Below are 26,074 nucleotides of genomic sequence, written 5' to 3' on the forward strand. Positions count from 1 at the left end.
CTTCCTCCCAGGAGCGCAGGCTGTGGCATCGAGAGGTGACACTGGCGTTTCGCATGCAAGGACATTTCTCTCACATCCCACTTTCTTTCATGGAGGAGCTGAGTGTTTATAGCACGAAATTTCCTCCCAAGTGAAAAAAGAAAAGACACAAGGATTATAGAAAATGTATCAAGAATGGAGCTGTAACTCCAGTACACAGGTCCCTACCCTTTCGTATGCCTTAGAATCACCCGGGGAGTCTTTAAACCCGATGCCCACAGAGCTCTCAGTACTGATCACATCAGATTGCCTGTGAAAGCCATCTTCAAGGTCCCCAGGCATAGCACCTTGGGCGCTGCTGGCTTAGGCTTCACGTCTGAAGCAGACCTGCCCGTTACGACGTCACCAGTGCTGCCACCAGCCCTCTTCCCCGGAACGCTTGCTGGCCCCTGAGCTTTGGCCGATGCTAAAGCTGCTCATGTGATTCTCCCATGCACCCGATGCACAGAGCAGCTGGACTGTGGAGGGGTGTGTGATTACAAAGGAGACAGAACTGTATTTTTTAATGGTTGCTTTTACGGCATATAGTCACAAAAGTGGCTGAGTCTCCTGGTGGCCAGAGTAACTAACTGAACACCATTCACATATACCACAATCAGGTAAAACAATTGTTGTCATCCACCGTGCAAGCTTTCCTTCCTAGGTCGCAAATAAATACTTGCTTGTCTCCTGACAGGGGAGATGGAATGATGTCACAGGTCACAAGTTTGCAAATACGACACAATAAATGACACGTGGCAGGTTTCCTAATATGCATATAAATATAATTGCTAAGTATAGGTCATAGTCTTATCCCCTCATCCCTGCTCTCCATAACTCCAGGATCCTCCTCAATAGGGTCCATCGTATTTACTGTGGTAATTATGGCCTCGGTTAATTTCAGGGGGGAGCTGTACCTCAGGATATTTCAACCCCCCATGTGGCTCTTACATTCTTCCTGCCCCCTCTTCTGCAGCCACCCTTGGCCTTGGTGTGTAAGCAGTGTGTTATTAGTGTTGAGTTCCCCATAGGCTTTGTATTTCTGCTGCAATGCGCTTCAGATCACCTCTGTGTTTGTTGCTATTCTCCTGGAGTAGGCTGTCAGGCTAGCACTGGGAGCAGCAGCCACATTGCTGCTTCCTCTGCAGTCTCTCCAGGACTCCTGTATACGTGGCAGGGGTGGCGCACCTCATGGGGAGCAGTCGTCCATCTTTCTTCTTGAACTGCTGGGTCTTGTGTTGCCCCAGTGTTCTCTGCCCTCTGCGGAACAAAACAGATTCTCCAATCATGGGAGAGAGCAGCTTTGATCAATTATGCGTATAATTTTGAAACACAGAGGTTATAATCTTGTATCCCCCTCATCCTCAGTCTCTGTCACTAGGAGGGTTCTCCTCAGTAGGGTCCCTGGTGTTCATTGTGGGGTCATTAACGCCTCTGTTAGTTTCTGACAGGTGTCGGGGGGGGGGGGCTGTACCTCAGGATAGTTCTATCCAGTCAGCTTGTCCAGAGAACAATGGGGGCTTCACTCTGGGGCTTGCGAGTTTCCTACCTGTGGGGCACTGGCTTGGCTCCGAGCACCAGCTTTGAGCTCTCTCCCACGGAGTGGACCTCATGTCCCATCGAAAGACAGTTGGTTACCCACACGGGCTGTGTGCCACAATTGCGCTATGTACTATGTGTGGTTCTTGTTCGTCTGATGGCTTGCACAGTTTGCAGGGCTCCCTGCTTCTTTGTGCTGATGGTGACCCCTGCCACACAGTAGCTCCTCCAGCACTTTCCAGGGCCATGTGGGCTTCTCAGGAGAGGCCTGCTTTTCCTTCTGGACCCTCATAGACTCTCCCCTCGGGTGGCTTCAGCCATAGCTTCTTGCCTGTTAGCTCTATTGAGTGACCACGAGCTTGGCAAGGGCCTACGTTGGTCTGGATCTCCTTGGCCAGAGGTACTCCAGTTCTGGTCCTGAGATCCCTAAGCTGAGCCGATGGTTCTAGGGGTAATCTTTCTCCACCTTCTGCTGCTAGGCATATCTGTCAGGTCCATCCACCTCCCTTCATTGGGGGTTATATCTTGCATACTGGTATTGTGGAGGGTGGTTCCTCATGAAGAAATGGTTTAGTCTTTAGTTTTGTGTAGTTTCCCTCCCTTCCCTCTTGTACTTTCTAATAGACATAGCTCAGGGAAAGTCAAGTGCACAGCCCCAGGCTGCAGGTGGCTACAGCTGTTGGGTGAGGGGCTTGGAAGCAGCACGATGAAAGATGGGAAAAGGAAGTGTGACAGATGCCTCACTACAGTTTTGTTATAGCGCCTGTCATGTTGCTGGGAGAAAACACCCAACCCAAAGCAGCTGATGGGAGGAAAGGGCTCATTCTGGCTTCCAGTCTCGAGGGAAGCTCCATGCTGGCAGGGAAAGCATGGCATGAGCAGAGGCTGGGCACCACCTCTGCCACAGCAGGTGGGCAATGACAAGAAAAGTGAGCCAAGTTCTTGCAAGGGGGAGCTGGCCATAACACCTCAAAGCCTGTCTCCACGATTACACCTTCTTCAGCTAGGCACCTAGATTTCTACCAGTTGGGGACCCAAGCATTCAAAACACACAAGCTTATGGAGCATACCTAATTTAGAACACCACAACTTTCAAGATGATAAAGCCCATTGTGGGACTTTTCATGGGGACATCTGTTTACCTCAGGGCCCCCATGACAGACCAAAGAAAAGATGCCACCCAAGTGGAGTTGAGTGAGCTGATGAGTTTATTGGGGTTACTTACAGGAGGAGTATGGGCCACTCGAAGGCAGACGTGCCCGGCAAAAGCCCACCTCAGCCTAGGAGGCCACGCAGGAGAGCCGTGTTCACTGAGTTCCTTGAAACGACCGCAGCCTCACCCACTGGCCAGCCTCCTGCCCCTCTGCAGTTCGCTGCTTATATAACCCCTGGAGCTGCCTTGTGAATCTAGTAACTGTCTGAGCTTCATTAGAGCCTTAAGAGCTGCCTTCCTCCCTCCAGGAAAGACTATTTCAATTCAGAGGAAGCAGTTATACAACACAGACTCCCAACCTCACATTTCTTGTGGGATTAGAAATAATCATTTTCCACAGGAAATTTTAAGAGTTGATTATCTCCCCCCACCCAGCCTCACATATGCACACACACACAGTAGCATACACTACAAATTTTACAAAGCCTGGTTGATGAGAGCAGAAACACACGGACTCTCATTTATAGAGGTCATAAACATGGTGAAGGGCATCTTAAAATTGTGTGTGTCTATGTATGTATGTATGTGTATATACATATACATATATATATATATATGTATATGTATATATATACACATACACACACACACACACCTTTTGAAAAATGGTAAAGGAGCTGGAGAGATGGCTTAGTGCTTAAGGCATTTGCCTGTGAAGCCAAAGGACCCAGGTTCAATTCTCCAGGACCCATGTAAGCCACATGCACAAGGGCATCTGGAGTTCTTTGCAGTGGCTGGAGACCCTGGTGTGCCCATTCTCTGTCTCTCCTCTCTCTTTCTTTGCAAATAAATAAATAAAATTTATTTTAAAAAATGGTAAAGAATCTAGGTTGGAAGTGTTCAAAGTCATAGGTATTGAAAGAATGAACAGAGATCTGGCTTTGCACTGCTCTCCCACAAAGATAACTATTTTCTGGGTTGCCAATCTTGTGGCACATAAGTACTGGTGACTTAATGACTCGAGAATTCGAGAAGGCTTCTGCGAAGTGTGTGGATGCCATGGGGGGCTGTCTTGAAAGGAAACCCATGGGAGGGTATTCATTTTAAGCCCGTCATGTTGCACGGAGAAAGGGAGAGCTAAGTTAGGACGAGGGCGTCCACTTTTTCTTTGGATTCTCAGGGTGAGCCACAGGTACCTGGTGGCCCAGCTAGGGACGAGCAGGGAGGTGAGTCTCGGATCTCTCTCAGGTACCTTGAATGAAAGATCCCAAAGGTACCGTGATGATCAGACTCTGCTGCCTTCTGTTCAAAGGCAAACGGCATGTGCTTTTTTTTAAATTTTTTTTTTCCAAATTCACAACTGCATTTAACATTTAAATGTAAGGAACGGGTTTCCTGAAAAAAAGTCAAGTGACGAATCTCTCTTATTTAAAGTACTCTCATGCGTTCCTGTAAATGCGAAGGATAAAATGAATGGCTTGCTGGAGATAACCAGTCCCTGGGACGTGGGAAGAATCCTATGGTGACTAAGACGTCTCCATCATTTGTATATGCAAAGGACAATCTTACAACTTGACTTTGATATTTCACGTTGTGAAGTAGACCTCCCCCCACCCACTGCAAACCAAAATAAAGAAATAACCCCGAGCTGCCTTTTAATCACAGAACCAGGCTGTCCTGGGAGGGGGTGGATGTGTACTCAGAGCGGACGAGCTGTTGGTTTTGCTCCCGGGAAGGAAGGGTGACCGGGCAGTGGCGACTCGTGGCCACAACGGGGCAGCCTTTCCTCGCCTGGAGGCCAGGCCCGGCGATGGGTCTGGGGAGCTGACGAGGTAGCCAAGCAAGGGTGGCTTGCTGGGGTTGCCAAGAATTTAAAGGGGGGGGGCGGTTAGAAACATCCATGTTTCCCCTCTTGTAACAATTGGGGAGGGCTTGGGGTATCACGCACGCACGCGAGCGGCCGCACACACACGGTGGTAAAAATGGACAACAGCGCATTTATTTGTTGTTGGAAAGATGTCCTCATCGTCCCCGAAGGTCCAGTCCACCGGGTCTTTCCCCCCAATAAACAACAGAGGCGGGAGGGTCCGCGGGTTCGGCCCAGCGCTCCGGGACCCGCCCCTGCGCACCGGCCTCGCCGCGGGTGACCGGGGTTGCGCGGGGGTGGGGTGGGCGTGGGACAACACTCCGCCACCCCCGCGGTCCGCCCCCCAGGCCGGCCTCTGATTGGCTCTGGGGGCCGCGTGTGCCCGCCCCCTGGCCGGCGGGGAGGGTCCCCCGCGGGCGCCCGGTGGCAGGAGGAGGCGGAGGCGGGGCGGGGAGAGCGGGGCGCCGGCGGGGACCGCGGAGCGGCTCGGAGTGGGGCGGGGAGCGGGCGGGCGGGCCGGGGAGGCTCCGAGGGCGGGACGGACGGAGGCGCAGGCCCGGGGCAGCGAAGCGCTCGGGTCGCCGCGGTCTCCGGAGTCGCCTGCAGCCCGCAGGTCCCGCAGCCTTCCGGGAGGAAGCGGCTCCGGCCGCGGCCGAGGGTGGTGAAGCGCGCTCGGGTCAGCCTCACCTGCCCAGCCCGGGGCTCCGCGGGGAGAGAGGGAGGAGAGGCGGGATCGGCGGCCCCGCGGCGCACCACAGTGTCCCGGACCCCCGCGCGCGGGCCACCGGCTCCATGGCGACCGGGCTCGAGGACGCGGTCTACGGACTTTCGGAAGACGAGGTGAGCGCTGCCCCGTGCTCTCGGGGCACTCTCCCGGGAGTCGGTGTCTTGCGCGGGGCCGGCGAGGTACGGGATGGGTCGGGACCTGCCCCCCTTTCCCACCCAAGGCTGCAGCGGGGAATTGAACTCGCGAACCTGAGATCGATCGGGGTCCCGAGCTGGGGGATGGCTCGCGGCAGGCCTCTCCACCCCCATCGGAGCGCTTTGTTTGTAAATAAAACGGCTCGGCGCCCTTGAACCCCGGCCGCCCTCGGGCGCTCCGGGCTTCGGGGATGGAGGGTGAAGGAGCGATGGCAGGCCGCCTGAGCCCGTGCGCCCCGGGGGTCTCCGTCCTCTCCGAGCTCCGGCTCCCCTTGACTGCTGTCTGGCAACTTTCCCCGCGTCTGACCCCCTGCTGCCGGGAGTCCCCGATGCTTGTCACGTCTGGAGCCGGGGCTGCACAGGGAGCTTGCTTGGTTTTCCCCCTGGAACTTTCTTTGTAGCGATCGCGTCTGCGGTCGCCGGCGAGCGGCTGTGCGCGGACCCCCGTGGGCGAGGGGAGGGGGAACGCCGCGAGGGGCGCGTGGCTGTGTGGGCCTGGGGGGCTTGGGGGGAGGCTGCACTGTCTCTGTCGCCGGTGGGTGGCGGAGGGTTAGCAGGTGCCGCAGGAAACTTGGGGAAAGCTTGCAACCTTGCTCTATTTTATTTTCTTTCCTTCTACTGGCCGAGGATTAAAAGCCTGACACCTCCAGGCTGGGTGGGGGAGGAGAGGAAAACTCCATTGATCTCTTAATTAATAAATCTTATTAATAAATCATATGCAATAAGCCACGCCCCCTTCTCCTCCCCCCCCAGAAAAACGGTCGGATTGACCGGAGAGGGGCTTTGTTTTGATCCCCACTCCCCTCTTTTGAAACGATCCTGCTAAATCATTGCTCGACCAACCGAGCTCGACTCTCATTGGTGAGGTGCTTTGCCAAAAAGGGGGGGTGGGAGGCCTGTCGCGGGCGCGGCGTGACGGGCAGGCTTGCATGGAGCAGGTAGGAGTGGTCCGCCATCTGGCGGGGTGCGCGCCCGGGTCTGGCTTCCCCTCGGAGAGGTGAATTCCAGCCCCCACCCCCACCCCAGAAGCATTACTCAGCAGGGAGCTATTTCCTATCCTGGTTGCACATTTCATGAAAAGTTGATGCCTGGAAATTAGGGCTTTCTCTGATTTCTCTTCTCTTCCCCTCCCTCCTTTTCTTTCTGAGCTTCCCTTCTTTCTCTGCCGAGGGGGTGGGGTGGCGGTTAAGGAGAGGCTGCTGTCTGACCCGGGCTGCGGTGGCTGCCTCCTTCTTACAGTGGCATCGGGGTGCGTGTGTGTGTGTGTGTGTGTGTGTGTAGTAAAATTGGTATCTTGGGGGTGGGGAGGGTGTATAGCAGTTGACTATTTTTTCACGCTGGCAGACAAGGTCTACTGTGTTTTGTTTTATCAAGGAATGATCGAAATGCAAATAATGTGTGACTTCTGGTTTTGATTATTTTGCCGTGCTTGCCTCGCCTAGAGTAATTTCCTCTTGGTGCGCTGTGGGCGTGCGTGTGGAGTTACCTGGAGAGGGGAGGGGACGTAGCATTGATACCTTTCCCCAAGGGACCTCCTCCCCACTCTGTCTTCTTTTATCTGGGGCCTTCGGGGGCGCCCTCCAGGTCTCCCTTTCATCCGTCGCGGCGGAGGTGCTGGGAGCCCACGGAGGTGGCGGCGATATTCTGACATTCCTAAACAAAGGACTGCCTGGGTGGAGGCACGATGGGTAATGAAGACAGCTGGGCTTCCTCACAGCATTGCTTTCTTTCTAAAAAGAACAGGATTATTAAAAAAAAAAAAAAAACTTGAAAAGATATTTTAAGAATGTTTTGGGGAAATGCAAGCTCCTCAGGGAGTCACATTTCTGTCACTGTTGTTGATGCTTTGTTTACACGGGGAGCCAGTGTGGGAGCCTACCTGGAGCGGGCTTGTCACTGTTGACTACGTGGTCAGTGCTGATCTTGACTGGTGTGGGGTGTGGAAGGGCATAAAGCTTAGAAAAAAAAAAACCGGGGTGTTGGGGGCTTTTCTGTGACTCTGCTTGTTCCACACGTTGTCAGGACTGTATAGGGCATAGCAAAAGGCCGTGAACGCTTTGATTTGTCTATTTATTTGCCACATTGCTGGTACATGTTAGTTCCCCACACAGTATATGACCCAGGACAAGCCTCATCTGTCTTCTCTTTTCACTTCTGTCTTACCAGTTTAAAAACAAAAATGGAAATGATGTTGTAGGGGAGATTTCCAGCTGTCACGTGACCCGGTGGCGAATCGGGGAATGCCTTCGTAGAATCTCAACAGCACATTGCTGAACTTGCACCGCTTGTCTTGTCCCCCGAGTGAGGCCATGTAAGCAAACAGATGGAAGATTTCAACAGGCTCTGAAAGGAGAATGCCGGAGCAAAGAAACAGCATGGTGCATTAGATCTGGGGTACATCTCCCAGGGCTGCAGAATGTCACTTGGTGATAGTGGCCTGTTGTACAGGGGATCCCCCTGGTAAACCTCTTCGGCACCTGCACCTCACCCATACCTAGTGGTTTTAAATTTGCATTGGGGTTTGAAGTTAGTGGAACACGTCACGTATGTGGAAGGAACTTTGTCGTGCCCCATCTTTCGGAGGCTGGGGAGCGCCCTGCTGCTGCTGGGCAACGTGGTGTTAATCTAGAATGTGACATCGCCAGTGCCAGTGGCATTGCTTCTTGGTTGTTTCTTAGTCCCTTAACCTAGGTCTAGCTTGTGTGTGGAATGAAAATATGGGGTTTGTTCCTGTGAATGTATGTGCTGCTTGATTATTTATTTACTTATTTATTTTTGCTGTGCCTTTCTGGATAAGGTTCCGCTCGTGCGTTATAAGTTATATTCACTCTGACTGAAATCAGGTCAGCTTCCGGAAGTAAATTTGAAAGCCCCACTAGATGAGTCCTGGGGTTGGAGGGATTAGCTGTTGAACAGAACTTCTCATTCATGGCTGAAGATCAGATTTGGTTTGGAGTCAGAACAGTTTGGACCAGTTTCTGCATCTGGCTTGGGTCCTTGGAGGACTTTTTTTTCCTTTTTCTTTCCTTTTTATTAAAAAAAAAAATTGTGGCCCTCTGTAACACATTTGGCATAGGTTTGCTCCTGAATGCTACTGTTAGCCTTTTGAAGTCTTTTACCACACCTCAGAAAGGTGTCTTTATTTTTGAAAAGATTTTCTGCTGGGCAAAATACGAGCATTTGAATGACAGCTTTCTTATAAGACTAGCTATGGCTCCCTAGCATGTAGGAGGCATTGTAAGTTTGAGGTCATCTTGGACCACATAGTGAGACACTGCCTCAAAAAGCAGCAGAACCAAGATCATAGTGGTGGCGCCCACCTTTACTCTCAGAACTCAGAAGGCTAAGGTAGGAGGGTCGCTGTGAGTTCCAGGCAAGTGTGGGCTAGAGTGAGACCCTTCCTCAAAAACAAACAAACAAACAATACTATGATTGGCAACTTTGTGATGAATAGAAACAGTGAACTCATTGCCTAAGGTCCCTCAGTGGGGCCAGGCCTGTTAAGCCCAGAGCCCTAGTTTATAACACACTAAATAGTGCATTTTCCCTTTCTTTGAAGCACCTTGAAAGCTTTCCATAACTGGATTATTCGTGACAATGTAAAATGGGACCAAACATTGTGCACTGCAGACAAATACTCCTTGGTAATGTTTGAGAATTAGCTGTACTCAATATGGTCTTCATTCTGTCTTAAACTTGGAAAGGTTCATGAAATGCGGTGGAAGGTCTTTCTTTTGGCGGGGCCACGCTGTCACCCGGCAGCAGCCAATGGCTTTGCATTCTGGCTCTTGAGATATTGTGTGTAGTTGTCATACTCCTGCCTCGACGAGTTTCTGTGCAACTGTGAACTTGATAATAGACATTGAAAGTTGACCTTGGGCATAGATGCGTGTTTCTCTCCTTGAAGGAGCTGAACAATTTTAAGATGTCACATCGTGGCATGCTGTCCGTTTGTCAGTTTTATGAAGCGCCTTTTTATTTTTGTTTAACAGAGATGTTAAAATTTTAAAACAAGGATGTTTTACAATTGATGAGTCATAGTAACTAGAAACCTCAGTAACCCCAAACTATCAGTTTTTTTTTTTCTTTTTGAAGAAGGGTCTTGCTGTAGTCCAGGCTGACCTGGAATTCCCTATGTAGTCTTGGCCTGGTCTCGAACTCACAGCGATCTTGTGCCACCATGCCTGGCCAATCCAGCATTTTCACTTTGAATTTCTGTCCTTGTGTCTTAGAAAAGGGCTAGAGTCAAGGGAATGAATGGGTTATTTGTAGAGGAGATACCAGGAGCCTAGTGGACAGAGCACCTGAGCAGCCTTGTGTAAGTGCAAAAGGCGTGTTGGTTTTAGAAGAGGGATTTGCGTGTGTTTGCAAGAGTTCTGCAGACCTTGCATACCTTCTTGGCAGCCGGGGAGATGGTCAAGACATTACTGCTTTGGGAAATTACAGTACAGGTAGTGTCTGCATCTAAAGGCCAGAGCTGATGGGCTGCTTGCTAAGTGAGGAGGTGTCTTGCCCAGTCACGTGCTCCTCAAGCCCGGGGTCGGGATGGCGTGCCTCCTTGTGTGCTGAGTGCTGCCCCTCATCTAGGCCCTCATTGCTAAACTCTGAGAAAGAAACCCGAAAGAGCCTAGGTTTTAATGCTACATTTAAAAGCAGTTTTTGTTTGTTTTTGCAGTGCTGGGAATGGAAGCCAGGTTTATGCCTAGCCCAAGCAAGTTTGTAAATTAGCAGATGCAATAGTATTGTTTGATGAAATTCTGTCATTACATTTTCGTTTTCCAACCAGGGATGTTTTGCAGCCGGCTGTGGTGGCATGCACTCCATCCCAGCACTGAGGAGGCTGAGGCAGGATGGATTATGAGCTGGAGGCCAGCTGGACCTACACATAGCAACACCCTATATTGTTTAAAAAAAAGTGAAGAAAGACTGGAGAGACGGCCCAGCAGTTCAGTGGGCTTCCCGCACAAGCAGGAGGGCACGCAAATACTAGAGTTCAAATCTTCAGATCCCATGTAAATAGCTGGGAGCCGGGTGTGGCCACACAGGCCTGTAACCCCAGCTCTCCATAGAAGCAGAGATCTGAGAATTTTCAGAGTCCATCAAGCTCCCAAATTAGTTCAAAGAGACCCAGGCTCAAAACAAGACCATGCGGAGAGCCACAGAACAAGACATTTGAGGCTCCGCTCTGTCCACCCAAACAACCTCCGGCACACATGCGTGACCACACACCGCATCACCTGCACACACATGGCGCAAAAAGGTAACCTGTGACATCGATGTCTGTTGCTTCATTTTCAGAATACTTGAATTCTGAGTTCTTTCCTCACTGAAAAGCAGTTCCTTAAAGCAAAGGAATAAAAATGAGCATGTTCAAAGGAGTGAGGCTGACAGCAAGGGGGAGTCCTCTGATGACTGTGGTCTCTTTAGCAAGACTCCTCCAAGGGCAGCTGTGCCTCGCTGAAGGCACGTCTCCAATACAGTGGGGCCTGCTCTCCTGGGGAAACTCATCTTGGGAAGGTTTAGGGAATCTGGGAGCTTCGGTGTACTTACTTGTCGATTCAGGAGAACACTGAGTAGTCTCAAGAAAGAAATCACTGTGAACACACTAAATGCCACTGAGCTACAGACTTTTAATTGGTGAAATATTTCACATGTGAAATTTACATGCCAATAAGACTTTTTAAAAGTTATGAATGGCTCGGTCATGGTTGTGCACGCCTTTAATCCCGGCACTAGGGAGGCAGAAGTAGAAGTATTGCTGTAAGTTCAAGTTCACCCTGAGACTACATAGTGAATTTCAGGTCAGCCTGGGCTAGAGGGCGACCCTACTTTGAACACCCCCCCCACACCAAATAAAAGTTATGAATGGCTTTAGAAGGCAACACATTTGCAACAGTACCCTTGGCTGCCTGGTGAATTGCTTCATCATCTGCACTCATCCTAGGCAGAAGAAACATTGTATTCACTGCGGACCCCATCACTTTTCTGTCTCTGTGAAGGGTAAATTGGCCTTACAGAAACATCGCTTAATGCCTGAGGCCCTGGGTCCCAGCCATAACCTTGGAAAACAGCAAGTGCCAAAACTAGAATGGCTATAGATATGAGAAGCAGAGCATATTTGCTTAAAAAAAAAAAAAAACTTCTTTAAAATTTCTAGTGTAAAAGATGAGTTGGGCATGGTGAATTCCAGGTCATCTTGGGCTAGAATGAGACCCTACCTCAAAAGTCAGCAAACAAATAAGTAATGAATGGAATTATTTGAGTTCATTTAATCTGAATTCCTTTTAGACAGGCACGGTGGTGTACACTTTTAGTCCAGCACTCGGGAGGCAGAGGTAGGAGGATCGCTGAGTTTGAGGCCACCCTGAGACCACATCGTGAATTCTAGGTCAGCCTGGGCTAGAGCCAGAAAAAAAAAAAAAAAAAAGAAAAAGAAAGAAATATAAAACACAAACAAAACAGAAGATGAGCTAAGTAGATGTTGTTGCGGTCCCTGGTTTTCAGGTGTAGGTGAGGTGAGTAACAGCCAGTTGGGAAGGGAAGACAAGATAGTGTGGGGGAAGAAAGAGAAGGAGAAACATTGTACAAATTTTCAACTGTGCCATTGCAGGTGTTTGAATACTTGAATTTGACCTACTGATGGCAAATATATATATACATATATATATATATATATATATATATATATATATATATATATATATATATATATTTGTTGAAGAGGTGGTCTTGAATTTGTAGGTGCAAGTGAACCTCCTGCTTCCGCGTCTCAAGTAGCTGGGACTAGAGGCGTGTGCTGCCCCACCTAGCTGCAAAATATTTATTAATCGGTCATAAAGCAAACTGCACATTGGCCTTTTGACAGTCCACATTACGGAGGATTAAGTAATGTGAGGATTCGAGGAACAGGATTAAGGAAGGTGTGGGAAGTGTAACAGAACGTCACTTGCTGTTCTCGGTGTTTCTCTTCCAGGTCACAGTACAAGCACATGCGTCTCATGTTCTGTCTATAGGTGGCAATGTTTGTTCTGTTTACTATTTCTTTTGGCTTGGTTGTCACTTGGTAGAATATGGAAATGAGAATATACTTTAGTGATGAGAGAAAACAAACAGAATTCGAAACCAAACTTTTCCTGGAAATCTAAGAGGATTAGGATATTTAATAAAATAAAAAGCACCCATGCTGCTGTTTCTCTGTGCAGACGTTGCTTTTCTCAGTTTTCAAAGTTCTTCCTAGCCATGGTATACATAACTTTAGGAGAGAGAGGGACAGCCACCAGATTTAGGGAAAGGAGTCCCTGCGTTGTCTCAGCATGCAGAGGTCCTTTGTCTCAGCCCTGGGTGTATAGGGACTGTAGAGCTCTTTGTTCCAGTGGACTGTTTTGTTTTTTAATATTTTATTTATTTTTTAATGAGAGAGAGAGAGACAGAGTGCACGAATTCGCATGGCAAGGTCTCTAGCCACTGCAAATGACCTCCAGATGCATGTGCCACGTTGTTCATCTGGTGTACGTGGGTACTGGGGAATGGAACCTGGGTCCTTAGATTTTGCTCTCTCTCTTCAGCACCCCCCCCCTTTTTGAGCTAGGGTCTTACTCTAGCCCAGGCTGACCTGGAACTCACTCTGAAGCTCCAGGCTGGCTTCCAACACTCTGTGCACCACCACACCCTACTCCACTGGACTTTTCTATAACTTCCTCTCATTGATGGTGGGAAGGAACTAATTCTTACTATTAGTTTTTATTGTTAAAGAGATTCTTGATTTCTGATGCAAGCCTATGGCTCAAGTCCTAGCAGAGCTTGGTGGGTGTGAGTGTCTAGGCCACTTATTTCATAAATGATACAGGGTCTCATTAAAGTGGTAAGGGTTTGCTGTAAACCCAAAGGGTTCAAGTCCTGACTATTGCTGTAATGCCTGTAAGTGACAAAAGCCACATTACTTATGTGTCTCTGGGGTAACCAGCTTGAATTTGACACTTTAGTTGACTTTTGTCCCTGACTCCAGAGTCCTGTATTGATTCAAAACTCACCAAGTTCAATGGTAAGGCTCTCAGATTCCCTCGCTGTGATCAGATTTAGTGTTTGGTGACTTCTTGGCAGACACCCCCTTCCCCTCCCCCGCCCCCACAAGGGAGACCGTACTCATTTTCTCCCTCTGTCTGTCAAGGGGAAAGAACCATCTAGAGACTACTTTTCTTTTGATTTAAAGCTGTGATGTGTCACCCATCTGAGAAACATGGAGCTTAGAAGGGCTCAAGGGGACCGTGGTTTGAAGAAGACACACAAGCCATAGGACATGCCCTGCTGCTGGTGTGGCTGCCATTTCATTATCTGTCACTTGGTCGGGCCCCAGTGGTGCATGGTTTTCAGCAGGCTGGATCAAGTGCGGGTGCTGCCTAAGTTGTTCTGATATGGCATGCTCTCCTGTCTCCCTGGCAGGGAACATGCCCTGATTTGCAGGGACCTGATGGTGCGGTGACAAGGTCCTGAGTTTGACGCCAACTCTTAGTCTTGTCTGTAATAAGTCTTTTACCTTCTAAGTACATTTCTCACTTCCAGCGTGGCACACAGCTTTGTTCTAGGGCTGCAGAGATGGCTCAGTGGTTAAAGACACTTGCTTGCAAAGCATGCTGACCTGGGGTCAGTTCCCCAGTACCCACATAAAGCCAGATGTACCAAGTGGTGCATGCATCGGGAGTTAGTTTGCAGCGTTAGAGGCCTTGGCGAACCCATTCTCTCTCTCTGTCCTCTTACAAATAAATAAAAATTGTAAAAAGCCTTGCTCTAAGACCTTTTGGCATAGTTTTGTATTCTTCCTCCCTTCTTTCCCTCTCCTTTTGTATCTCTGTCTCTCTGTCCCTTTCTGTCTTTTCCTTCTACCTCTCTTTCTTTCTTTCCCTCTCTCTGTCTCCCATTTGATGCAAGGTCTCACTATGTGGCCCAAAGTAGCCTTGACTTTAAGATACTCTTGCCTCAGCTTCCCGAGTGCTGGGATTGATTATAAGGCGTGCAACACCAGACCTGGCTCCTAATGTGTTTTTAAATTAGCACACTATGAAAGTTGGAGCCACCATTGTCCATTGTGAGTAAGATGTTGAGCTGGTTGCAGTAGTGAAAAATATACTGGGGAACAGTAGCCAACAGCTTCATGTCTGATACAAAGGAATGTTTTAAAATGCAGAGTTAAGCAGACTTTTAAACGATTGACGTGAGGTGTTGGCGACAGCGTCCCCTGAGCACAGGCTTTGAGGGAGAGGCAGAGGAGGTGAGAAGACCCCTTCTGTTTATTTTTCCTGCTTCCTTGAAGATGTTTGTAGTGCATAGATTAGTTTTATTCACATATGGACTGTTTTTTTCTTGTTTTGGTACTAGGGGCAGAACCCAGGGCCTTGTACTTGCTAAGTAAGCACTCTTCCATCGACCCCTCTCCTCAATCCATTCTTTCTTTTCCTTTATTTAAAGTGAGATAATAAATATTCATTTTATAAGTGTGTTGAGGGACACACTGAGGTTTCTTGCCACTGTAAATGAACACTAGAGACTTTCCCCACTTTTTGCAGCTCCTTTTATGTGGGTAGCTTGGGAATTGGACCTCGTCTAGGAGGCTTTGCAAGTATTAAAGACTAAGCCATCTTCCCATCCTCTTTTTCTTCTTTTCTTTATTTGTTTCAGTTTCTTTTCCTTCTTTGCTTTCCTATTCCCTTTCTTTTTTTCTTTCCTAGCACTGGAAACCCCTTTCGTGTGATATGATTGTTTATGAAAATGCAAGCAGGTTTAATACAGGGAACTACCTGATTTAGTAAGCACTTGATGGTAGCTAGTTATTTTGTAACATTTGATTTTTGATCCGCACATGTTAACTGTGCATATCAGTGGGGCTCAGTGTAAAAGTTGAAAACATACATCCAGCCCCACCTTTAGCTATCCTCCTCAAATATTGATTATTATTATTATTATTTTAAATTTTTTGTCTATATTTTATTTATTTGAGAGTGACAGACAGAGAGAGAAAGAGGCAGAGACACAGAGAGAATGGGCACTCCAGGGCCTCCAGCCACTACAAACGAACTTCAGACACATGCACCCCCTCATGCATCTGGCTAACGTGGGTTCTGGGGAATCGAGCCTTGAACCGGGGTCCTTAGGCTTCACAGGCAAGCGCTTAACCGCTAAGCCACCTCTCTAGCCCTCAAATATTGACTATTTAATCATGAAAGTAAAGGTCCATTTCCTGCTGAATTGAAAATGCCACTACTTATGCATAAGTCTAGGAAGGTGGGTCTGGAACTTTGAAGAGCTGTATGTGTCTCCTCTTCCACAGAGGACGCACGGGGATGGCTCTTGCGTCGTGCCCTGTGGGGAGGGAAGTAATCTGTCCATGCTGATAGAGGGCTCTAAAGTATGTCTATGCAGGGTCTTGGGAAGTGGGGGTGCTGTGCCACGCACACTTGTCTTGGAGTCTTTGCTTTTTCCCCCCTCCCCCGCTTGCTTCTAGATATGCATGCAGCCAGTGTGGTGGGTGGGAGGGGAACGCTGGAGGTGGTCTCCTGGCGTGGATGGCGGTGATAAGATTCGCGGAGGGGCAGGAGAATAGCACAGTGGGTAAAGTGCTTGCTGCCAGGCATGAGGACCTGAGTTTCGAACCCGGCACCCATGTAGAAGCCAGACATCATAGTGCATGCGTGCAATTCTAGTGCTGGGGCTGTGGAGTCAGGGAGATGGACCCTGGGACTTGGTGGTTCAGTAATCTAACTAACTTGGTGACTTCTAGGTTCAATGAGAGACCTGTCTCAAAAAAAAAAAAAAAAAAAAAAAAGTGAGGTGGAGGGCTAGGGAGATGGCCCAGTGGTCAAAGTGATTGTTTGCAAAGCCTGACAGCCTGGGCTCCGTTTTAGAGTACCCACATAGCCAGATGCACAAAGTGGTATAAATGCATTTGGAATATGTGTGCAGTGGCAAGAGGCCTTGACACGCCCATTTTCTCTCTCTGCTTATAAGTAAATAAATTTTAAAATAAGGTGAAGAGCAACTAAGGAAGACACCCACCGTGACCTCTGGCTATCACATACGTGTGCAAGCGTCTGCGTTCGTATCTGCGCATACTTGTATGCCCACATACCTGCGAACATGGGTACACACATGCCCACACACCCCACACCTGCCAGAAAAGATACGTAGAAAAAGTGCTTTACAAATTAGTGCTGTTAAATTCTACTGTAAAAAAAAGAGTTCGCATATTTACAAAAAATGATTAGGAATGTGTCCCAGCAGGCTAATGACATTTTTTTTTTTCTTGTTTTCAGCAAAGGAATTACAGGTAATTTTTCCTTTGTTTTCTTTCTTGCCTGCTATTATTTGTTTCTGCAATAAACTTCTTAGGATAGTTCTGAAAATAAACTGTGTGCGATATGTGAGAATAGTTCATAAGAGCTTGTTGTTTATTTTATGAATAACTAAAGACAGGAATTTGGGGTTGGAGAGATGGCTTAGCAGTTAAGGTGCTTGCCTACAAAGCCTAAGGACCCAGTTTCTATTTCCCATTTACCTATTTACCTATGTAAAGCCAGATGCACAAGGTGGCACATGCGTCTGAAGTTTGTTTGTAATGCCTGGAGCCCCTGGCATGCTCATTCTCTTTCTCTCAATCTCTCTCTCTCTCTCTCTAATAAATAAATAAATTTTTTTTTAGAGAGGAGCTTGAAGGCTCTGTGTATAAAATGTTACATGTCCTAATTATCAGTATCATGTGTGTGTAACTGTACCTCGTAAGATATGTACAATTACTACACATAAATCAACTTTTTTAAGTGTTGAAGGAGCTAGCCATGTTCATTATCCTGTGATTGCTACAGGCCGTATGCTCATATACTACCTGGCACCTTATGAATATGTCATTGAATTGGTATTTAATGAAATAAATATATAAAAGTAAGGTAGAAAGAGTTTCTCTCCCAAGTGCATCCACTTCAAGGCTCAAGTAAAAAGAGAATTGAGCACTTGATTGGTACAGATATTGCTGTAGTGTTTGCTCAGTCGGACATGTTTATCAGGGCTCCTTGCTTTTGACCCGAGTACCAAGGTCATCACATTGCCTCCTCTGGGGCGCCCTGCCTAGGTGTGAGGTGGGGGGGGGATAAGGGATTGAGCACTCCCACCCTCAAAATTGACTAGTAAATGGGATCTCCCCTCTCCCCCCTTCCCTTCCCTTACCTTGTCTTGCCTTGCCTTTCCTTTCTCTCCTCTCCTTTCTTCCCTCTCTTCTCCTCTCCTTTCTTCTCCTGTCCTCTCCTCCCTTTTTCTCCACTTCCTTCTTTTTTTTTTTGAGTCAGAGTCTCACGTAGCTCATGCTGGCCTTGAACCCCTGATCCTCCTGCCTTTAACTCCTGAGCGCTGGGATTACAGGCATGTGTCACCGTGCCAAGCTCTAAATTGGGTATTTTCTCTTGCAGCTCTGCAGAGTAGAAGTTTCATTTTCTCTATGGTGGACACTTAATAGTTATACTACTATCCTCTGTGCACAACTGTGGCATGAAACAAATTTAATTTTAGCAGTGTTTTGTGTTCTCTGAAAAAAAGAAATCTTTTTGAATATTTTATGAAAACTGTGGCCTGGGATCTAACTAAAAACTGTCTCTATCTTTGTTTCCTTGGGTTTTGACTTACAGAGCTTATCAAAAATCTATCTTATTGTTAGATTGTTTTAGTTTTTTTAAGACCTTGGAACTTGAAGGTCAAAGTGATCTTCCAGCCTTACCTTCCCAAATAACTGAGCCCTGCCCACACCTCGTAGTTCTCAGCGGCATGATGTTAAGTGCACATAACTGCATTCACCTGCTCCTCCCTCCACACGCGAAGTGCCCACAGCTCCTCGCTTAGCTCTCAGCTAATGCCCTTAAGTGTTGGGTGTGACCTGCAGTATGCAAAGGGTGGAGCTAACAAACACCACCTTGTGTCTAAGCTGAGACTTTGGTTAGACCAATCATAGCCCCACCGTAGCCTTTTAATATCTTCAAAAGAGGATTTACCTTCCAGTTCGTACACGCTTAGCGTGCCGGTAGATACCACACATTAACCTTGCACACCCCTGTCCCTTCAGTTATGGGTTACAGTCATTGTATCTTGGAATTGTGAGGTGTGAGTTGACTGGTGTCCACTTGTGACCATCATAGTGTCCAGGCATCATGGCAGATTGTTGTTAGTTGTTTCAGTTAGCTTCATGTTGCTGCCACCAAGCACCCAACCGAGAGCAGCTTGTGGGATAGGGAATAGTTTGGTTAACAGACTCAAGAGGAAGCTCCGTGATGGCAGCGGAAACGATGGCATGAGCAGAGGCTGGACATCACCTTCTGGCCAACATCAGGTGAACAACATCAGGTGAACAACATCAGGTGGACAACAGCAGCAGGAGAGTGTGCCAAACACTGGCAAAACCCACCTCCAATAATCCAATGCCTCCAACAAGGTTCCAGTTCCCAAATTGTCATCAGCTGGGGACCCAGCATCCAGAGCACATGAGTTTAGGGGGCACCAAATTCAAGCCACCACAGCAGCTGTTGTGCCTCCTTCAGCCATCATGTGTCACTTGGGAGGCATCCTGTCCAGCAGTGAGGTCTGCCAGTCAGTGAGGCCAGCAAGCCAGGACAGGTTTTCTTCTTCCTCGGCTTCACCATCTATAGTCTGGCTCTTTCTGGCTGCTGTATTCATCCCAGGGTGGCCGGCACTGGCAGGCAGGCCCAGACCCCTTTGGGAGGGAAGGGAATGGTTTCCTGTGGCTTTCATCACCACAGTTGTGTAGGAGGTCTCTCTCCATGTCCCACTGGTCCACAGAGGCCCCTCCCCCAGCAGCCATGGCAAGGAGGGCATAGAATGGCCTCCCTGCAGCTGGGCCAAGGCCAGCCATGATGCTTGTGGTCCACCTCTTCAGAATGCCCCTGGCCTTGTGATTGAACTGCTCCCTGTCCCCAGGAAGACACCTGGGTGTTCATCTAAGCATGGCAGGGATCTGTGGGCAATGATACTATTACTTTTGTCCTACAAGAATAGTTGTTTGTGTTCACACACGTGTGTGTGTGCGTGTATGATTTGAGGCAGGATCTCACAGTCAACCAAGGTACTCACTAAGAGAGGTGGCCTGTGAGCTTCCAGGTGACATTCCTATCTCTGCCTCCCTTTATTTATTTATTTAAAAAATTTATTTATTTATTTATTTGAGAGCGACAGACACAGAGAGAAAGACAGATAGAGGGAGAGAGAGAATGGGCGCGCCAGGGCTTCCAGCCTCTGCAAACGAACTCCAGACGTGTGCGCCCCCTTGTGCATCTGGCTAACGTGGGACCTGGGGAGCCGAGCCTCGAACCGGGGTCCTTATCTGCCTCCCTTTATTGTGGGCATGCTGGGACTACATCATTCAACTAAAGAAAAACAAACAAGCTTGTTTATTTATTTGAGAGAGAAAGAGAGGCAGATATAAAGAGAGAGAATGGGGTGATGGAGAGATGACTTAGTGGTTAAGGCATTTTCCTGCAAAGCCAGAGGACCCCTGTTTGACTCTCCAGGACCCACATAAGCAAAAAGGGGGTGCCTGTTGCAGTGGCTGGAGGTCCTGGTGTGCCCATTCTCTCTCTCTCACTCTCTTTCTCTCATTCTTTTTCTCCCTATCAAATAAATAAATGAAAAAAATATGTATATATAAAGTCAGAGAGAGAATGGGCATACCAGGGCCTCTAGCCACTGCAGAGCACTCCAGACACATGTGCCACCACCTTGTACATCTGGTGTTACATGGGTACTGAGGAATCGAACTCAGGTCCTCATGCTTTGCAGGCCAGTGTCATAACCACTCAGCCATCTCCCTAGCTGGCAGCTTTTCTTTGCAGTGGCCTGGTGGCTCATGACATATCCCTCAAAACATTGTGTGTGGTGGTGGACAGAACAGCTCTCCCGTCTGGTCCGCTTCCCTCGGGCTCTGCTGCCTTCTGCCTCCAGCCACCGTCACGACCATCTACGAGGATTCCATCAGCCATGATGAGCTGGTCTGCAAAGCTTACAAGATGCAGGGGACGTGGGTGGACTGACGGTCAGTAGGACACAGGGTGACATCGGTGACTCACTCATTAGTGGAAATGGCTTCGCTGAAGGCCTGGCGGCGAAGTCATCACCGGTGTTGATCTTGTCATGAGCCATGCTGACAGAAAACCAGCTTTAAAGAAGTACGCCAGAGATTACGTGACATCACTCGAAGGCAGACTTGCAAACAAATTGGCAAGAGTAAAACGCGTGCTAATGGGGCTGCAGAGAAAGTCAGCCTTGCCCTTGCTAATCGCAACGAATGCCAGGCTTTATTGGCGAAAGTATGAATCCAGATGGCATGGTTGCTGTCTTGAACTATACTGAGAGTGGTGTGGCTCCTTTTTAAGATAATATTTTTATTTATTTATAAGCAGAGAGATAGGAGAGAGAGAGAGAGAAAGAGAGAGAGGGAGAGAGAGAGCTGCAAACAATCTCCAGATGCAGGCACCACTTTGTGATCTGGCTTTATGTGGATACTGGGGAATGAAACCTCAGTCATTAGGCTTTGTAGGCAAGCTCCTTGACCACTCGGCAATCTCTCCAGCCCTGGTGTGACTGCTTTTCTGGCTTTGTTTAAGGGTGGATTAGAAGTGGAAGCGCATGAGCACAGTGGTCAGTCATTTGTACCTGTCGCTTGTCATCCTTGGCTGCTTGCCATCCATATATCACCAGGACTTGATTTTTTAAAGTTATTTTTGCTATATATATATATATATATATATATATATATATATATATATATATATATATATTTTATTTATTTACAGGTAGAGAGCACGAGAAAGAGACAGGGTGCGTGAGGGCCTCCTGCCATTGAAAATGAATTCCAGATGCATTCACCACTCTGAGCATCTGGCTTTACGTGGGTACTGGGGAATTAAACCCAGGCTGTCAGGTTTGGCAAGCAAGCACCTTATCCACTGACCAAACAGGAAGAGCCAGGAGGGAGGCCTTGGTCTCCTGGGTGATGGCAGTTTCCATCTCTGGTTCTGAGAAGTCAGTCTGCTGTGCCATCCCCTCCTGGGCATTGTTTTCTTTCAGGGCACCTGAATGGAATGGGCCCTGGCAGAGTTCCTTTCTTTGGGGCTAGCTTGCCATGTGCTGGGGGCTTCTGTCCGCATTGTCGGCGTGGACTAGCTCAGACTGGGCTCAGCCGAGCCGGGAGTTTCTTTGGAAGATCTGCTTCCATGAAAACCTGGGAGCACCCCATGCTGGGGTGTGTCTGTGGGCCTTACCCCAGCCGCTGTTCCTGTCCAGCTGAAGTGTCTGCTCTAGGGGTGGTTTGGCCCTTCGCACCAGGCCCCTTTGTCCTGTGGGCGTCACTGCTCTCTGCCCCAGGTGACTTTCAAATAGCTGTGGATGGAGAGACTGCTGGCGCGGGCCCAGCTGACAACACGAGAAATTGAAGCCACTGGCATTTCAGGAATGGCTCCTGTAGACTAGAATTATGGAAACTTCGACACTTCCCAACTGTCCCACACTGTTTGTTTGTTTGTTTGTTGTTGTTGTTGTTGTTGTTGTTTTGTGTGTGTGTGTGTGTGTGTGTGAATACACAGAGGTGGGCATGCACATGCACCATGCACATGGTGGCCAGAGGAGAACCTCCGATTGTGCTCCTCAGGAGGGCCATCTACATTTGTTTTTGGAGGGGGTTTGAGGTAGGGTCACACTGTAGCCAAGGCTGACCTGGAATTCACTATGTGCTCTCAGGGTGGCCTCGAGCTCATGGTGATCCTCCTACCTGTGCCTCCCAAGTGCTGGGATGAAAGGCGTGCGCCACCACGCCCGGCTCCATCTACTTTTCTTGAGATAGGTCTCTCACTGGCCTGAAGCCAGATGGAACTGGCTGACCAGTGAGCTCCAGAGATCAGCCTTTCTCCACCTGCCCAGCACTGGGATTACAAGCTTGCCCCAAGATGCATGGCTTTATTATTATTATTTTTAACATGGACTATAGGAATGGAACTCAAGTTCTCTTGCTTGCAAGGCAAGCACTTTACCAACTGCGGTGGCTAGAGTATAAAATGTTCCCCATAGCCTCATGTATTTGTAATTAAGCCTCCTAATTGGTCCTCGGCTGGTGGAGCCTCTGGAAGGTGGAGCCTTGCTGGAGGAGGAGTGTCACTGGGGTGAGCCTTGGGAGTTTATAGCCTAGCCTGCTGGCCAGCGCTATCCAGCTTCCTCACTGCCCATCCAGCTTCCTCATTGCCCGCTTGTGAGGCGCTCCTGCCGGACTCCCCGTCACAAAGAAGCTTTCCAGTGGAAGCAAACCTTTCCCTTCCATCAGCGGCTTCCAGTCAGGTGTTTTGTCCCACAAGACACTAACTGGCTGCACCAACTGAGTTCTTTTCTGAGCCCCTATCTTAGTTTCTGAGACATTTAAAAATTATAATTTATTTATTTGCAAGGAGAGAGAGAGCACACAAGTGAGCATGTATGGGTGCACCAGGGCCTCTAGCCACTGCATATCAGCTCCAGACTCAGGTGATACTTGGTGTTTATGGCTTTCTTATGCACTGGGGAATTGAGCCCAGGTCAACAAGCAAGTTCCTGTAACCACTGAGCAATCTCCCCAGCCCTGAACTCATTTATTTTTATTTATTTATTTGAGGGAGCGACAGAGAGGTGGGGGGGAGGGAGGGAGGGAGGGAAGGAGAGGGAGAGAATGGGTGCACCAGGGCCTTCAGCCACTGCAGACAAACTCCAGACACATGCACCACCTTGTGCATCTGGCTTACATGGGTCCTGGAGAAATGAACGTGGGTCCCTGGGCTTTGTCGGTAGGCGCCTTAACTGCTAAGCCATCTCTTCAGCCCCCAATCATTTTAAGTGGGATAATATGCACACCAGATGGAGTGACTGTGTTCACATATTGAAGTGGTTGTGGCACCAGGTGCATTCACGTGATCTTGCAGCCATCGCCTTGTCCCTCCACACACCCCTTCATCTCGTGCGGCAGGAACACCTTGCTCACAATCAGCCGCTCCCTGTTCTATCTGCTCGGATTCAACTTGTAGCATGCCTTCTTTTTTATACAAAAATCTACATTGGTTCTTCATTTCAAACGATAGCATCCAATGCTGGTGAATGTAAGCAGAGAGGGAGCTGGGAGTGAGTGTAAGTCTGAAATCCCGGCACTCAGGAGGCTGAGACAAGAGGATCTCAAGTTGGGCACCAGACTGGGTTACATAATGAAGTCCTATCTAAAAACAAGCAAACAAACAAGTATATGAAATAAGTCAGAAGTATAATTGAGGGTATTTTGGGAGCATGTAAGCATCTGTAATGTGAGGCGATGGGCCCGGGCAGTGACAGGGACCAAGGACGAGAAAGGATAGCGAGGCTTTCAGAAATGCCACATGTTTACTTAGGAAACTCAGCTCGGGGCTGGGCAAATGGCTGTGCGGTTAAGGAGCTTCCTTGCAAAGCCTAGTGACGTGGGTTCGATTCCTCAGCACCCACCTAATACCAGATACACAAAGCGGTGCATGTGTCTGGAGTTTGTTTGCAGCAGCTAGAGGCCTTGGGAATACCCATGCTCATTTTTTCTCTTTCTATATATATTTTTTTCTCTCTCAAATAAAAAATAAAAATATTAAAACAAAGCCCAGCCCAGTGTTCAGAGCTGGGCACCCTGTCTCCACTCAGCAGCACCTGTAATGGCACTTTTCTGATTTGTTGAGGGTAACAAATGAGCCTTGGTATATGCACCAGCCTCAGACAGATGAGACACTTTCTTTTGTAAATTTACATGACAACTGTGTGGTCCTCACCGACATTCACGTTAAGATTGACAAACCTCACTCCGGCACATTACCAATTTGCACAGTCATTCCATCAATCCCTAAACGGGTCTTGAAAGATTGTTTTTCCTCATCAGCAAACATTGGCTTTGAGAGCATAGGTCCCTTGGGGAAATCTGTGTTCTTAGTAAAGGCCAGAGGTGGGCTTTGAATTTGAGCCTTTGGGTGTAAAAGCTCATAAGTGCTCTCTTCCTTTTCCCCAACTCACACCTGTGCAGAGGCAGGTTCATGCTGGGTGGTGGGGTTCCTGTAGGTGGTGGTGGCTCCAGCCTGAAGGTGGCAGGAAGGAGGGTGGCTATTTTTAGCCAGCTCTGCAGTGGATCGAAGTTTCCAATTCTGGAGGACTTGCAGTGTTTAGTCCAAGAAATATTATATAGTTATGGGCTTTTCTGCTGCAGGCTTAAAGACGGGAATGTTTACCACCTTCTTGAACAACTGTTAGCATGCATGTGAGACAGGTAGAGATGTAGAAATCACAGTGTGAAGCCCCAGCTCTGCCTCGTAGATATGAACCATTGCAGTTCTGCACCATGGGACTATATGACCAGGCTTACTTATTATTTATTATTTACTTATTTTGCAAGGATAGAGAGATAGGCGACAGTCAGAGAGACAGGATGGGCATGCCAGGGCTCCCAGCTGCTGCGAATATACTCTGGATGCATGCACTACTTTGTGCACCTGGCTTTATATTGGTATTGGGGGATTGGACCCAGGTTGTTAGGTTTTGCAGGCAAGCGCTTTAACCGCTGACCCATCCCCTGCCTATGGCTGTGCTTTTGAGAAGGGATGAGATAAAAGGGAGCATTGGAAGGATCATCTGCAAACCCTCTGGGTTTAGAGGTATTAAAAATCCTTTGAGAACTGGAGAGATGTCTCAACGGGGGAAGTGCTTGCTGCGCCACATGCGGACCCGGGTTTGAACCCCCAGCACCCATGTGTAAAATGCCTGCAGGCCCTCGCCTGTGATCGTGGTGCTGGGGAGGCGGGGATGGATGGGCAGATCCGCAGGGGCTCGCTTGTTAGCTCACCCAGCCGAGCTGGTGAGTTTTGGGTTCAGTGAGAGGTCCTGTCTCAAAGAATAGGGTGAAAGGCAACTAGAGGACATGAGCATCAACCTATGGTCTCCATGTCCATTACAGGCACCTGCACATACATGTGCAGTCAAACACAGATGGTCATGCATACACATGTGTGCACACCACATACACACACAAAAAGCCTGGGCTGGAGTGATGGCTGAGTGATTAAAGGTGCTTGTCTGCAAAGCTTGATGGCCTGATTTCAAGCTCCCAGAACTCATGTAAAGTCAGATACACAAAGTAGTATGCATCTGGAGTTCATCTGCAGTGCCAAGAGGCCCTGGTGCACTATTCTCTCTCTCTCTCTCTCTCTCTCTCTCTCTCTCTCTCTCTCTCTCTCTCTCTCTCCACTTGCAAATACATAAATAAAATGTTTGCCCCCTCCCCTGAAGACGCACGCTCTCTTTGGATGTGATGACAGTGCGCATCAAGCCGGGCCGAGGAGGCAGAAGTAAGTGGATAATGAGTCCCAGGTCAGCCGGGGCCACAAGGCAGAGCCACGTCACACACCAGAACAAAAGCACAAGTCGTGCCATCTCGTGTGTGAGTGGCACCGTTACTCATTCTGAACGGACAGTGCTTGTGGCCCCTCCCCCACAGCCGCCCACTCCAGAACATCCAC

The 26,074-nt window shown here is 48.6% G+C and overlaps 1 protein-coding gene across 1 annotated transcript in view; it reads left to right on the plus strand.

The window, feature by feature from the left end:
• The first annotated feature begins 5,286 nt into the window (after positions 1-5,286).
• The window catches only part of Nedd4l (NEDD4 like E3 ubiquitin protein ligase), a 323,634-nt gene continuing 302,846 nt past the window's right edge, over positions 5,287-26,074 (plus strand). Inside the window, exon 1 of the mRNA XM_004654771.2 lies at positions 5,287-5,417. Within this exon, the coding sequence (XP_004654828.2) occupies positions 5,370-5,417 (48 nt within the window). The 5' untranslated portion in view covers positions 5,287-5,369. The remainder of the gene's footprint in view (positions 5,418-26,074) is intronic.

Source organism: Jaculus jaculus, chromosome 15 (assembly GCF_020740685.1).
Source record: "Jaculus jaculus isolate mJacJac1 chromosome 15, mJacJac1.mat.Y.cur, whole genome shotgun sequence".
Taxonomy (NCBI): domain Eukaryota; kingdom Metazoa; phylum Chordata; class Mammalia; order Rodentia; family Dipodidae; genus Jaculus; species Jaculus jaculus.